This window comes from Gorilla gorilla, chromosome 6 (assembly GCF_029281585.2).
Source record: "Gorilla gorilla gorilla isolate KB3781 chromosome 6, NHGRI_mGorGor1-v2.1_pri, whole genome shotgun sequence".
In the NCBI taxonomy this organism is placed as follows: domain Eukaryota; kingdom Metazoa; phylum Chordata; class Mammalia; order Primates; family Hominidae; genus Gorilla; species Gorilla gorilla.
In genome coordinates, this window is record NC_073230.2 from 40225222 (window position 1) to 40241451 (window position 16230).

Genomic DNA, 16230 nt, shown 5'->3' on the forward strand with positions numbered 1-16230 from the left:
TGTTACTTGTGCAAACTTCAGCAGCTCACTTGAGTTCCTCCGCAGAAAATGGGTTTTTCTTCTCTTCCACATGGTCAGGCTGCAAATTTTCCAAATTTCTGCTTCCTATGAATTTTCCAAACCTATGCTTTGCTTCCCTTTTAAACATAAGTTTCAATTTCAAACCATCTATCTGTGAACATATAGTGGAATGCTTTCAGAATAAGCCAGGACACCTCTTGAATGCTTTGCTACTTAGAAATTTCTTCAGACAGATACACTAAATCATCTCTATGTACTTCAAAATTCCACAGATCTCTAGGGCAGGGACAAAATGTCAATGTCTCTTTGCTAAAATATAACAAGAATGACCTTTGCTCCAGTTCCTCATCTCCATCTGAGACCACCTCATCTTGGACTTCATTGTCCATGTCACTGTCAGCATTTTGGTCAAAAACATTCAACAAATCTCTAGGAAGTTCCAAACTTTCCTATATCTTCCTGTCTTCTTCTAAGCCCTCCAAACTGTTCCAACCTCTGCCCATTGCCCAGTTCCAAAGTCACTTCCACATTTCTAAGTTATCTTTATAGCAGTGCCCCACTACCAATTCTCAGCAGTTCTCACACTGCTATAAAGATACTACCTGAGACTGGATAATTTATAAACAAAAGAGGTTTAATTGACTCAAAGTTCTGCATGGCTGGGAGGCTCTCTCAGGAAACTTACAATCATGGTGGAAGGCAAAGGGGAAGCAAGGCACAACTTACATGGCAGCAGGAGAGAGGGAACATGAGCAATGGGGAAGTCCCATGCTTTAAAACCATCAGACCTCATGAGAACTCCCTCACTATCGTGAGAACAGCATGGGGGAAACTGCCCCATGATCCAGTCACCTCCCACCAGATCCCTCCCTCAACACATGGGGATTACAATTTGAGATAAGATTTGGGTGGGGACACAGAGCCAAACCATTTCAAAGAAACATAGGTGATTTCCTGTATAACCAGGGAGTAGGGAAAACTTTCCTAACTATGGCTCAAATTCCAGAAGTATAATTTTGCTTACCAAAAATTAAACATTTGCAAGTAACAAGACATCACAGGCAAAGTAAACAGACAAATGACAAAATGGGAAAAGGTACTCCTAGTGTTAGTATCTCTAATATATAAACAACCTTTACAAATAAAAAGCTGGGCATGATGGCTTAACCCTGTAATCCCAGCTACTCAGGAGACTGAAGTGGGAGGATCGCTTGAGGCCAGGAGTTTAAGACCATCCTATGCAACATAGCGAGACCCCCATCTCAAAAATAAATAAGTAAAATAAACAGATAATAATAAAAGAACCCAAACCTTAGGAAAAAGAGCTTGTAGGATGAACAATAAACAGGAAAAGAAATTCAAATGATTCTTTATCATATGAAAATATGCTTATCTCATTCATACTAACAGAAATGTAAAAAAATAAAATCACAGATTCTCTTTCTCACATATTAAATTGGCAAAAATTAGAAAGTTTGACATGACTGCTGATGGGTAAACAGGCATGCTCACATTGCTGATGGTCCTGTAAATTACCCTCTTACTGTGGTGGTTGTGGAGGATTGGGCAGAATTTGGTAAAATTACTAATGCATACGCCCTTTGACCAGCAATTCTACTTCTAGGAATCTATCCCCAAAACAAACTGGCAAAAATACAATTTTAGTTTTTTGAGACAGAGTCTTGCTCTGCCACTCAGGCTGGAATACAGTGGTGTGATCCCAGCTCACTGCAACCTCTGCCTCTGAGGTTCAAGCAATTTTCCTGCCTCATCCTCCCAAGTTGCTGAGACCACAGACATGTGCCACCATGCCTGACTAATTTTTCTTTTTTTTTTTTTTTTTCTTTTTAGTACAGATGGGGCTTCACCATGTTGGCCAGGCTGGTCTCAAACTCCTGACCTCAAGTGATCCACCCATCTCAGCCTCCCAAAGTGCTGGGATTACAGGCATGAGCAAAACTACTTTTTTTTTTTTTTTTTTTTTTTTGAGACGGAGTCTCACTCTGTCACCAGGCTGGAGTGCAGTGGCGCGATCTCAGCTCACTGCAAGCTCCGCCTCCCAGGTTCATGCTATTCTCCTGCCTCAGCCTCCTGAGTAGCTGGAACTACAGGCGCCCGCCACCACGCCCAGCTAACTTTTTGTATTTTTAGTAGAGACAGGGTTTCACCATGTTAGCCAGGATGGTCTCGATCTCCTGACCTCGTGATCTGCTCGCCTCGGCCTCCCAAAGTGCTGGGTGCTGGGATTACAGGCGTGAGCCACCACACCAAGCTGCAAAAAAATACTTTTTAAATATATACACAAGGCCGTTAGTCCTTACAACAGATAGATAGATAGATAGATAGATAGATAGATAGATACATACATACATACATACATACATACATACATACATACATACACACACACACATATATATATGAGACAGTGTTTTACTCTGTCACTCAGGCTGGAGTGCAGTGGCTGAGTCTCTTCTCACTGCAGCCGCAACCTCCCAGGCTCAAGCAATCCTCCCACCTTAACCTCCTGAGTAGCTGGGACTTGGGACTACAGGCACATGCCACCAAGCCTGGCTAATTTTAGAAAATTTTCTATAGAGATGAGGTCTTCTGTTTCCCAGGCTGGTCTCAAATTCCTGGCTCAAGCAATCCTCCCACTACAGCCTCCTACAGTGCTGGGATTACAGGCATGGCCCACCACATACAGCCATCCTTACAACAATATTTGTAGGAGCAAAAAGGACAGAAACAACCCAATTGTCCACCAATAGAGGATTGATTATACAAATAATGTCAGATTGATAGAGTAGATCTTCAAAACATATTATTATTAAGAAGCAAAGTGGAGGAAAGTTTGTCTGTGTATAGCAAAATGCATAATATATTATGTATATAAAATACTTGCTCTCTCTCTCTATATATATATATTTTTTTGAGACAGAGTCTCGCTCTGTTGCCCAGGCTGGAGTGCAGTGACACAATCTCGGCTCACTGCAAGCTCCGCTCTCTGGGTTCACACCTTTCTCCTGCCTCAGCTTCCCAAGTAGCTGGGACTACAGACGCCCACCACCACGTCCGGCTAATTTTTTGTATTTTTAGTAGAGACGGGTTTCACCATGTTAGCCAGGATGGTCTTGGTCTCCTGACGTCATGATCCGCCCACCTCGGCCTCCCAAAGTGCTGGGATTACAGGCATGAGCCACTGTGCCCAGCCAGTACTTGCTATATTTTTTAAATGGAAGGATAAACTATAAACATTTAAAAATGGTTAATTACAGGAAGAGGGAAGTAACAAAGTGAGGGATAAAAATAAAAGTTATGGGAGGTTAAGGTGGGTGAATTGCTTTAGTTTAGGAGTTGGAGACCAGCCTGGGCAACACGATGAAATCTGATCTCTACCAAAAAATACAAAAAATTAGCAGGGTGTGGTGGTGCACACCTCTCCCTGCTACTTGGGAGGCTGACTTGGGAGAATCGATTGAGCCCAGAAGGTGGAGGCTGCTATGAACCATGATCCCATCACTGCACTCTAGCCTGGGTGACAGAATGAGACCCTGTCTCCGAAAACAACATAATAAAAGTCTCTTTTGGCCAGGTGTGGTGTTTCATGCCTGTAATCCTAACACTTTGGGAGGCCGAGGCAGGTAGATCACTGGAGGTCAGGAGTTTGACACTGGCCTGACCAACATGGTGAAACCCTGTCTCTACTAAAAATACAAAAATTAGCCAGGCATGGTGGCTCATGCCTGTAATCCCAGCTACTTGGGAGGCTGAGGCAGGAGAATCGCTTGAACCTGGGGGGCGGAGGTTGCAGTGAGCCGAGATCATGCTATTGCATTCCAGCGACAAAAGCAAAATTCCGTCTCAAAAAAAAAAAAGTTTCTTTCAGTATCTCCTGTTTTGTAAACTTGACTTTGGAACGATGTAAATATTTTACATAATTATGAAACCAAAGTAAAAGATTTGAGGATGAAGCTGGTGCATCTAAATGAGTATCCAGGGGGTAGCATAACCATAGCAATAATAGCTTTTTATCAAAACAGTAATTTGTGCATCACTAGTGGAATATACCTCAAAGAAAATAAGATAGTAAAAATACGTATTTTCAGTCATATTATTAGTGGTGATGTTGGTATTAGTATTCTGAGACCATTGCATGTGTGCTGTGGGTTAAAGCAAATGAGCAATAATCTATCTAATCTGTCATTAGTAGTGTAGTTCAGAACTGAGATTCTCTGCATAGAAGAAAGGAGATGTAAAATAGAAGAGAAGTAAAACCCTGTGGTCCTGAGTTTGCATTGCAATTATCTCTATGAATGCATTCTGTATTTTACTGTAAAAGAAAACAAAACATATCTCCTTTTTATTTATACTGAAGAGGCCTAAAAATAATCACCAATCCTACGGCAGCGAGCATCCTAGCCCGTGGACAGTAATTTTGAATTGACCTTTCCCACTAAAGGAGCCAAGAATTTTTGGAGAAAAGGCTGATTCCAGATGAGAGTCAGGAAATATAGAAAGGAGCCTAGAACATCTCATTCTACCAGATATCAAGGAAGCTATCAAAGACTACTAGAGTTGGCCAGGCACGGAGGCTCACGCCTGCAATCCCAGCACTTTGGGAGGCCGAGGTGGGTGGATCATCTGAGGTCAGGAGTTCGACACCAGCCTCACCAATATGGTGAAACCCTGTCTCTACTAAAAATACAAAAATTAGCTGAGTGTGGTGGTGTGCGCCTGTAATCCCAGCTACTCAGGAAGCTGAGGCAGGAGAGTCACTTGAACCTGGGAGGTGGAGGTTGCAGTGGGCCAAGATCACGCCACTGAACTCCAGCCTGGGTGACAGAGCGAGACTCTATCTCAAACAAAACAAAACAAAACAAAATAACTGCTAGAGTCCGAAGACTTGTAACCCAACTAGGCAACAAGAACCATTGGCCAAAGAAAAGACAGTATGAGCAACAGTAACAATAATAAATCCAATGGTTTGGAATATACCAAATATGTTTGACCCTTGAGTCCATTTTGTTTTTGGCGGTGGGGACAGGGTCTCACTCTGTTGCCCAGGCTGTAGTGCATTGGTGCAATCTTGGCTCACTGCAACCTTCGCCTCCCAGGCTCAAGCCATCCTCCAACCTCAGCCTCCTAAGTAGCGGGGACCACAGGCATGCACCACCATGTCCGGCTAATTTTTGTATTTTTTATAGAGACAAGGTTTTGCCATGTTGCTCAGGCTGGTCTTGAAATCCTAAACTCAAGCAATCAGTCTGCCTTGGCTTCCAAAGTGCTGGGATTACAGGCGTGAGCCGCCCAGCCCAGTTTTTTCTTTATACCATATTCCAGCTAGTAAAGAAGGAATGACAGAATTAGACTATCACTATTTCTCATTCCGTAATGGATCTAGACAATGATCACCAATGGCTATTAATATTTTTTAAAACAGAGACTGCTAAACATTACGTTGGTAGAATTAACAGACTATCTATAATGTAATCTTGCCTCCAACCTCCCCATCAAGTCTGAATCTAATCAAGCCTCTATACCCAGCTACCAATTTATAAAACTATAGATATTAGAAGAACATGTTAAATTATACCAAGAGGATGCAATCAGCAAAATCTAGGTTTTGTGCTTCCTGGTGGCTCATGCCTGTAATCCTAGCACTTTGGGAGGCTGAGGCAGGAGGATTCACTTGAGTCCAGGAGTTGTGACACCAGTTTGGGCAACATAGTGAGACTTTGTCTCTATGAAAAAGAAACAAAACTAGCCAGTCATGGTGGTGCATGCCTGTAGTCTCAGCCACTTGGGAGACTGAGGTGGGAGAATCACTTGAGCCCAGGAGATCAAGGCTGTGGTAAGCTGAGATCAGGCCACTGCACCCCAGCCTGGGTGACAGAGCAAGACTCTGTCTCAAAAAAAAAAAAAAAAAAAGAAAGAAAGAAAAGAAAAAGAAAAAAAATCTTCGTTTTGTAGACTTGTACAGGTTAAATTATTCATTTTCTTCCACAAATTGGAAAAAAATATAAAGGAATGGAGGAGGAACCCACAGGGACGTACAAGATGTATCAACCAATGGCATCATTATGTGTTGACTTTATTTTGGTCCTAATTCAAACAAACAGCTAAAAATAAATATGACTCCAACAAAAACTTATACACAGGTATCCATAGCAGCATTATTCATAACAGCTGAAAGTATATGATGAACTATTATTCAGCCATAGAAAGGAATACAGGACTGATTCATGCTACAACATGGATCAACTTTGAAGACATTATGTGGCCAGGCATGGTGGCTCACACCTGTAATCCCAGCACTTTGGGAGGCCAAGGTGGGTGGATCGCTTGAACTCAGGAGTTTGAGACCAACCTGGGCAACAAAGTGAAACCCTATCTCTACAAAAAATACAAAATTGGCTGGGCATGGTGGTGCGTTCCTGTAGTCCCAGGTACTCGGGAGGCTGAGGTGGGAAGATTGCTTGAGCTTTGGAGGCAGAGGTTGCAGTGAGCCTAGATCGTGCCACTGCACACTAGCCTGAGTGACAGAGTGAGACCCTGTTTTTTTTTTAAAGGTGTTAAAAAAATTTTTTTAAATAAATAAAAAAGAAAACATTATGATAAGTGAAATAAGCCAGACACAGCACCACAAAGTATATGATTCCATTTATATGAAATGTCTAGCATAGTGAAATTTATAGAAATAGAAAGTATATTAGTGGGTTCCAGGGGCTGGATGAGAAAGGGGAAGTGACTGCTGATGGGTACAGGGTTTCTTTGTGGAGTGATGGAATTTGATACTGGTGGTGGTTGTATTATTTTGTGAATATACTATAAACTACTGAATTGGGCCAGGTGTGGTGGTTCGTGCCTGTAATCCTAGCACTTTGAGAGGCTGAGGAGCATGGATTGCTTGAGCCCAGGAGTTAGAGACCAGACTGGGTAACATGGTGAATCCCTGCCTCTACTAAAAATACAAAAATTAGCCAGGTGTGGTGGCATGCACCTGCAGTCCCAGCTACTGGAGGGCTGAGCTGGGAGGATCACATGAGCCTGGGAGGTTGAGGCTGCAGTGAGCTGAGATCGCACCATTGCACTCCAGCCTGGGTGACACAGTGAGACCCTGTCTCAAAAACGAAAACAAAAAACTACTGAATTGTATACAGTCATGTGTCACTTAACAACAGGGATATGTTCTGAGAAATGCATCATTAGACAATTTCATCATTGTGTCCACATCATACAGTGTACTTACACAGACTTAGATGGATGGAAGAACCTAGGCTATATGGTAGAGCCTTTTGCCCCTAGGCCACAAACCTGTACAGTATGTTACTGAACTGAATACTGTAGACTTCTGTAACACAATGGTAAGTATTTTTGTATCTAAATATAGAAAAGATATAGTAAAACTGGTAAAGGTAATATTGACACAGGATTCTTTCTGTGAAGCTTCACCATCTGGAAATCTCCGCAGCCAGCAGCGCCCCTGCCTGGCACTCACTTGGCTCTGGGCTTGCCTCTGGGCTCATTCTGTCCATCTCTACAAAAACTTTTTTAAAAAATTAGCCTGGCATAGCGGTGCATGCCTGTAGTCCTCGCTACTCGGGAGGCTGTGTTAGGAGGATCTCTGGAGCCTAGGGGTTAGAGGCTGCAGTGAGCTATGATCATGCCACTGCACTCCAGACTGACTGACAGAGACCCTGTCTCATAATAATAATAATACAGAAGCCAGGCATGGTGGCACACACCTGTAGTCATAGCTAGCTACTCAGGAGGTGGAGGCAGGAGAGCCCAGGAGCTTGGGCAACATAACAAGACCCTGTCTCTCTCTTTTTTTTTTTTTTTTTTTTTTTTTTGAGATGGAGCCTTGTTCTGTCACTCAGGCTGGAGGGCAGTGGTGTGATCTCGGCTCACTGCAACCTCTGCCTCCCGGGTTCAAGGGATTCTCCTGCCTCAGCCTCCTGAGTAGCTGGGACTACAGGTGCATGCCACCATGACTGGCTAATTTTTGTATTTTTAGTAGAGGCGGGGTTTCACCATGTTGGTCAGGCTGGTCTGGAACTCCTGACCTCAAGGGATCCACTCGCCTCAGCCTCCCAAAGTGCTGGGATTATAGGTGTGAGCCACCACGCCCAGCCAAGACCCTATCTCTTAAAAAAAAGAAGTTAGGCCGGGCGCGGTGGCTCACGCCTGTAATCCCAGCACTTTGGGAGGCCGAGGTGGACGGATCACGAGGTCAGGAGATGGAAACCATCCTGGCTAACACAGTGAAACCCCGTCTCTACTAAAAATACAAAAAAATTAGCCGGGCGTGGTGGCAGGTGCCTGTAGTCCCAGCTACTCGGGAGGCTGAGGCAGGAGAATGGCGTGAACCCGGGAGGCGGAGCTTGCAGTGAGCCGAGATAGCACCACTGCACTACAGGCTGCATTTATAATCAAATATATATATATATATATATATATATATATTTGGAATTTATTGTTGCATGGTATGTGAATATTTAAAAATATTTCACTTGTGTTCAAGGATAATGTGTATTCTCTTTGTAAAGTTTATATTCTCTGTGAGCTAATTGATTGTATTCAGCTTTTATGTTAACTTTTGTCAACTTTTTTATTCTAGGAGGCAGTGTTTAACATTTTCAATGAACACTGTCAACTTTTCTATTTCTTCCTTTAGTTTTTGTCAGTTCTTATTCTGTGTCCTTTGAATCTATATTTTTAACTGCAGATATGTTGGCAATATGTATAAACTTGCTTTTTTGTTAATTTTACTAGCATATAATATTTATTGTCTCTTTTCATGTATTTTTTGCTTGAATTCAGTTTTGTGAGACATTATAATTGTTAACAGATTTCTTTGTTTTAAACTTACCTGGTATATCTTTTTCCATTCTTCTATTTTCAACCTTTCAGCATACTTTTGTTTTAAGTATTTTTGGTGACAATATAATATTAGATTTTTTTTCCTTAAGTCCAATTTGAGCGTCTGTCCCTTAATTAGTGAATTTATGCTCTTTACATATATGCTAATTGTCATAATGCTAGGGCTTATTTCTTTCATTTTGTTTGGCATTTATTTTCTTATGCGATTTTAGGTGCTGTATATTCTTCCTATTGATTTCTTACGCTTATCAGCATACATTTCTTCTCCCAACAAGGCATAGTATTTTGAAATGCTTCATCACATACCTGCCACCATCTAGTTCCTACTCTTACCCTGTTCCTTCTGCTTCATGTAGATATCATACAGAATTTTAGTCATGGTTTGTCCTAGATATAATTTCTCCTCTTTTCTTTGGTTGTTGCTTTTTTTAGACTATAATGAACTTGAACATTTGGCAAATGTTTTATGTCTTTGTGCCCTAGTTTTCTTATTTATAAAGTGAAAATAATTCCACCTTCCTCACATGGCTTTTTGTGGGAGGTAAATGTGGCAGTGTGAGTGAGAATCCTTGATAACATGTGAATAATTATGTGAGAGGTGATTATCAGTCAAAAATTACCTTTAATTCCAATGCCCGCCCATTTCTACTTCACTCAAGTACTCTTTTCAATCTCCTTTTCAGAATTCGTATTTCCTTTTCTTTACCCTGTAGTCCTTTGTGCTTTTATGATTAAAAGAAGTCTGTGTGTGCTCCCAAGCCCAGAGCTGCTGGTAGGCTCCAGCAAGGGAGATGCTGTGCGGCCTGTTTCACCAGGTTTAGCACAGTAAGCTGGGAAAACCCAAGGGAAAAAGCCTTTGGGATGTCGATGAGTGTGGAAGGTAGGGTGTCATTGGAGCTATCACTGTGCAGCAAAAGAAGGGAACCGTGAAGGTGGAGGATATAGCATTTCCTTCTTTAACAAAAGCAGGCTTGGTGTGGGAACAGTGGGTCCCATAATGTAATGAAAACTATTTTCAGATACTATTGAAATTAAAATATATTATTGCAGTGTATGGCTTAATGTAATGGTAACTTTATTTCTTACCAGGCTCATATTGGCAACTTACTAACATCAAAATTCTTTAGTTATAAGGATTTTGATACTTTATTGTATACCTGTGCAGCGGAGTTTGACTTTATGGAAAAAGAGGTAAGATGTGATTTCTAGTTCTGTTTCCTAAGGTTTTGGCCCATACATTTTTCATAAAGGGTGCTCCTCTTATATCAGACTCTTTGTGTGCTGCTTTCTCAGTTTGAAGGAAAAGGAAAATCTGGCAACTTAGAGAAAGATTTTTCTATTTACTTTAGTGCAGCTCCCTGAAATATATGGCCTTTACTCATTTCGATAATTTAGAAATACACATTCAGACTAGCAGTGGTTTTCTAGGTGAGTAAACACAGAGGCATTAAAAGTTGTCATTTTTCAGTGATAGCATTAATTTAGTCAAGCTTTCAAACTCTTACATTTCCACTCATTTTGTGGTTATTTAAATAGATATTTGCTTTGAAACATCAAGTCCAAGCTTTTCCTTCCAACAGCATTTTTCTTTCTAAAACTGTATTCAGAGATTTAGAAGGAAAGCAGAGAGTAGTTTAGTGGATTGTGAGACAGAAGCCTGCAATTTTGCTTGATGTTCTTGAACAAGCGACTCTCATTCCTTGTGTTACAGTTTACTAGTTTCTAGTAGCATGCCATAAACAGATATTGTGAAGACAAAATGAGATAATACAAAGGAAAGTACTTTGATATTTTAGATAAATAAAATATTAATTTGCAATACTTTATGAGCTGGTTTAGTTCAATAAACATGTATATATGTGCATTTTTAACACCATCCACGTGGTACTGATTAATTATATTATCTGTGTCACTCCTTCAGAGTGGTATGTGTGTGTATATGAAACTGGCCAACAATACTCTATCGACATGTTAGTTTCCCTCATGATCCCACTGTGTTAGCCCAGTGTCCAGAGTTCCAGACCAGTGGATGAGAGGGCACCACACATGAAACTTTTATCTACCAGCCATTTGGAGTTGAGTGTGTTCTGCAGAGGTACTGTGTACTCCAGTGGCCTGTCAGTCTTCATTTATTGTGTTCTGGCAAATGGTTTTGACACACAATGGCTGACAAAGGTATATGAGTTTTAGTGTTAAACCTGCTGAAACAAACAAAGGAAGCATATCTTGCAAGACATTGAAATGCATGTTCATAGGGGTTCAAGACTCCTTCACATATTAGAGAATTAGGATGTGGTAGAAGTTCTTTAATGTTATTGAGAACATCATACATACTGCTACAATCTGAGAGTATTAAATGTAAGTTATGTAATGAAAGAAATAATTTATTGAGGCATAGCATGACTTCAGCTAATTTGAAGAAAATAGCAAAGCTGTTTCCAGCATACCATTCCTCATCACTGTAAGTATCTGAATTCTTAGGGACTGTGCTGTAGAGACAGAGTAGTGTCAATTCAGGGAATATATGTTCCAATTATGGTACACCCATACAATACCTATAACATGGTATTTCCTAACATGATATCATACTGACATGGAAAGATGCTTAAGATATATAAGGGAGTAAACAAAATGATATAGTCTTATTAACCCATAATTAACACACATAAAACTAAAAAAAAGTGTAAAAGAGCAAAATTTTGACAGTGGTTTTTTGGGTGGAGAGATAATTGAGGGGTATAGGGCTTTGTTATTAAACTTTTTTCTATTTTTTTTCTGCTACTAAAGAAAATGTAAAAGTCTTTTGTTCCCCTCAAACATCAATCATTATTTTGTTTATGTGTGAGAAACTGTGTGTGTGTGTGTGTGTGTGTGTGTGTGTGTGTATGTTTCAATGATAATATTTTTATCCCCCACAAAATATACAGGTAAAGCTTATTCCGTTTAAAGGAGCTTTACGTACCTTAGATGAATATTAAGTTGGTCTCTCTAGTTAGATAAGTAGCATGCAAAAAGTGAGCAGTAATCTCTTCAGTGACATTTCACACTTACAGGTGTTTGGGTACTGTATTTTTAGTGTTTCAACTCAGCATTTTGGGGAAGTTCATTTCTATGGAAATGCACTTTCCTTTTTATGATGGCAGTCAGTGAGAAGATTGGTGAATGTTCATATTTCTCTACTTTTAGAAATTTACCTATTTCATTATTTGAAATGAAACTTTATTTGGTTAAAATGTTTCCTTCTAACAAAACATTTCTTTGAATTTCAGACTCCACTGAGATACACAAAGACATTATTGCTTCCAGTTGTTCTTGTAGTGTTTGTTGCTATTGTTAGAAAGGTATGTCTATCACTTAAGAGCTCTTTCTTATAATAGAATATTTTCTTGTTTTTACATAGTAGTTGCATATACTTGGCCACATATTAATCTGATACAATGTTTTGTATGGGCTTACTGTAACATATTCTATGTTTTCTTAATGCTGGTTTTTGATAGAAATTTATATATCTTCAAAATATTCTATCTGCTAGCATAAAATAGACATCGGAAAAGGATGGCTAAAGTTTCAATAGTCATGTATTTTGGAAGGCATGATCAGAGACCATATTGACCCAGATACAACTTGCCTGTGTAAATTATTACTGGCTTTTACCTTTAATGTAATATTTCCCTAAAATATTTAATATATACCTTTCTAAGTGATTTGTGCAGTGTGCAGTAACTCCTGGATTGTGTGTATTATTAATCAGAAAGAAAAAACAGTATTTGCAATGTGTTGATGAACTAGATAAAATGTTTAGGATCCCCAACTTGGCTTTGATAATAAAATTCTAAGCCCAGATATAAATAAGGTCAAAGCAAGTGTGATATTCCCTCTCTTTTTTTCTTTCAAAAATTGTGCACTCTGTAACCCAATGTGTCTTAAGAGAATGAATAGAAGTTAATCTGTGATGGAAAAAGAGATGACAGACCTTAAAAGTTTCCTGATCTGTAGCCAGTGATTTCCGTGTTAACACAATTTCATTTATTTGTAGAATATTCTGTATTATAATAATTGTTCATATTATATATTTGTACTCTGCTTTGTATAGAACAATTTCACGTGAGTATTTAAATTGTTTATTCGACAGCCCTATGGGGTAGACAAATGTTATCTCCATTTTAACATACAGAACTGAAAGATCAAAGATGTTGTTAGGAACCTCACATCATGTCCATTTAAAAGCAAGGGAAGAGTGTGACTCGGGCTCTGCACCTTCCCCCATCATTGGGCTACGTCTGGTATTCAGCTATGCACTCCGACAGCACTTTTCATCTCTAATCAGTTAATAGTCAGTTCCTGGCCAGGTGCAGTGGCTCATGCCTGTAATCCCAGCACTTTGGGAGGCTGAGGCTGACGGATCACGAGGTCAGGAGATCGAGACCATCCTGGCTAACACATTAAAACCCCATCTCTACTAAAAATACAAAAAATTAGCTGGGCGTGGTGGCGGGCACCTGTAGTCCCAGCTACTTGGGAAGCTGAGGCAGGAGAATGGTGTGAGCCCGGGAGGCAGAGCTTGCAGTGAGCCAAGATCGCACCACTGCACTCCAGCCTGGGCGACAGAGCAAGACTCTGCCTCAAAATAAATAAATAAATAAATAAATAAATAAATAAATAAATAAATAAATAAATAGTTCCTGCTGTGTGCTAGGCTTTGTGTGTGCTTTGCACTTTTATATACTTTATGTGGATTTGAACCTAGTGGGTACTCAAAAACTACTAAGCACTGGCCATCCAGAACATATGCAAAAGACAGCAACCTGAGTGGTGACAGGTGATGAAAACTATTAGCTGGGCTGTTTCGTTTAAAGAAGAAAAGATGCAGATGGAAAGCGGATAATTACTTTGAAATATGGTAAAAGCCTGTGCCTTGAAAATAAGGTTACACACAATCTGGCTCCTTAGAATCATGGCCAATTCCAGGCGGTAGGACTTTTGACCAGAACTGATCTCGACTGATAAGGAAAGTGTTATAGATTCAAGCAGCAGCTGGTGGATTCTAAGGGCTGGATTACAGCCTGTCATCAGTGTTGTAGAGAATATTTGTACTGGAGATAGGATTTTAGATTAGATGACCTCCTCGTTATTGCTAAATATGAAAGCACAGTGACTGTGTTTTGAATGCTTCCAGCTGTGATTATCAACCTCTGAGCCAGCTCTCCAGTTTTCTGAGTGCACTGTTAAGAAGAGGTGTTGCCAACAACGTTGGCATGGTGGAAGCAGCACTGAATGTGAATTTGAAGCCAGAAGATCTGGTTTCAAGACTGCAGTGCTTCTTAGTAGTTGTCTACCTACAGGGCGATCATTTAATCCATATGAACCTGTTGCTCATTTGCAAAATGAGGATGATATAATCTACCCAACAGGGTTGTTGAATATTAGTGTTGATCAAATACTACACAAATATAAGATTATGTTGTTGTGATTATTATTTTCTGAGTTATCTCTTATCTCTATACTTATATTTTTCATTAAAAGTTTTACAGTTTAGAAGATACTTTAGTTAAAATATCATTTTTCCCAACACAGCTTTTCTAAAGTGTTTCAAAATCTATTTACAGATTATTAGTGATATGTGGGCTGTCTTAGCTAAACAACAGACACACATAAGGTAAATATGCTATTAAGAATTTTGTTACCTCCTCTGTTCATTTATTAAATAGATATTTACAGTGTATTAATTGTATACTCACATGTTGTGTACCTAATATTTGATAATTGATGTTTTTATTGTGCTCATTTCCCTTCTTGGTGTTTCTTCTTATTTCCTATCTGTGCAGAACACAGCACATCACTTATTCATCCTTCAGATGTTATCCAGTACAGTCTGACAGTAGCCCTGCACGTAATCTACACTCAAAGGACACAGTTTTATACTTCAGTTCAGCAGGGAAAGTAAATTATTATGTGAGTGGTTTTAGGACCAGTGGACTGCCTTTTGGGAAATGAGCAGGGAAATATAAAACTGGATTCATACCTCACTTTTTGCAGAAAATAAATTTCAGATGAAGCAGAGAATTAGGTATAGAAAAAAAATAAAGCCCCAAAATTAACTAAGAGGGTACATTTATAATCTGAGAGTTAGGGAGGCCTACAGCATGCTTGGTATTTTCCACCATCACACCCTTCATCTTACTCTCTTACCATTTATCACCCTTTGTACTTAAATGTTGATGTGTGACCTGTATCTCCTGAAGGGAGGGATCATTTTTGTTCAACAGTTTATATACAGTGCCTGCAAGATAGTAAAGGATAGTAGTTGAATGAGTGAGTATTTACATATGACCAATGAACATGAAAAGGTAGTCTCGATCCTATGGTACAGACATTCAGGTTAAAGTGAAGACCTTTTCACTTCTTATATTTCTAAAAATTAATAGTATATCCAATGCTTGCAAGAGTGGGAGGTAGTAGATGGGAGGGAAATTTGGCAATACACAGTAAAACATATAGTGGGCCTGTCCTTTAGCCCTGCAGGTTCTACCAGTGCAAGTGTACTCTCCAGAGATGCTCACAGAAATACAGAGATGATGGGGAGAGATGCCTTTTGTAGTATTGTGTGTAATGTGAGAAATGGAAACATCCAAAATATCTACTATGATCCAATCATAGAGTGGAATGTTAGGCCATCTTTATGGAAATAGGTCCAGTATACATTATTGAATTTTAAAAATTGCCTGTGTGTGTGTGTGTGTGTAGGATGATTATACTTCTGTTTAAAATTTGGAGATTTTTATGTGTTTGTGCATAGAAGTGACCTGGAAAGATAAAACCTGTAATTATTAAGAGTGTGGAACTGGAAGATGGAGTGAAGGTAGTTTTAACTTTACTTTTATTCTTTTGTAGGATTTTGGGAGGACAAGGACTGTCGAATGTATGTATCTATATTTTCTGTTCTTTTTTTTTTTTTTTTTTTTTTTTTGAGACAGAGCCTTGCTCTCTTGCCCAGGCTGGAGGAGTGCAGTGGCACGATCTTGGCTCACTGCAACCTCTGCCTCCCGGGTTCAGGCAATTTCGTCTGCGTCAGCCTCCTGAATAGCTAAGACTACAGGCGACCACCACCCACCATGCCTAGCTTATTTTTGTATTTTTAGTAGAGACAGGGTTTCACCATATTGGCCAGGCTGGTCTTGAACTCATGATGTCGTGATCTGCCTGCCTCAGCCTCCCAAAGTGCTGGGATTATAGGCATGAGCCACTGCGCCTGGCCCTATATTTTCTTTTATAATTTGAATATACACACCCTTGTATTCCCTCACCTCCAAGTCTCTGCCAACA

General features: G+C 39.8%; 1 protein-coding gene across 3 annotated transcripts in view; it reads left to right on the plus strand.

Annotated features, from left to right (window-relative positions):
- The first annotated feature begins 9111 nt into the window (after positions 1–9111).
- LOC115935302 (protein C-mannosyl-transferase DPY19L1-like) overlaps positions 9112–16230 on the plus strand; it is a 28081-nt gene continuing 20962 nt past the window's right edge. The window contains exons 1-3 of one of the 3 annotated variants that reach the window (XM_031012982.3): positions 9112–10098; positions 12177–12248; positions 14514–14563. In XM_031012982.3, coding sequence (XP_030868842.2) covers positions 10087–10098; positions 12177–12248; positions 14514–14563 — 134 coding nt within the window. In that variant the 5' untranslated portion in view covers positions 9112–10086. Of the gene's footprint in view, positions 10099–12174; positions 12249–14513; positions 14564–15798; positions 15827–16230 lie in introns of those variants that run through there. The other 2 variants (XR_010134442.1, XM_063708098.1) reach the window with 2 other exon arrangements.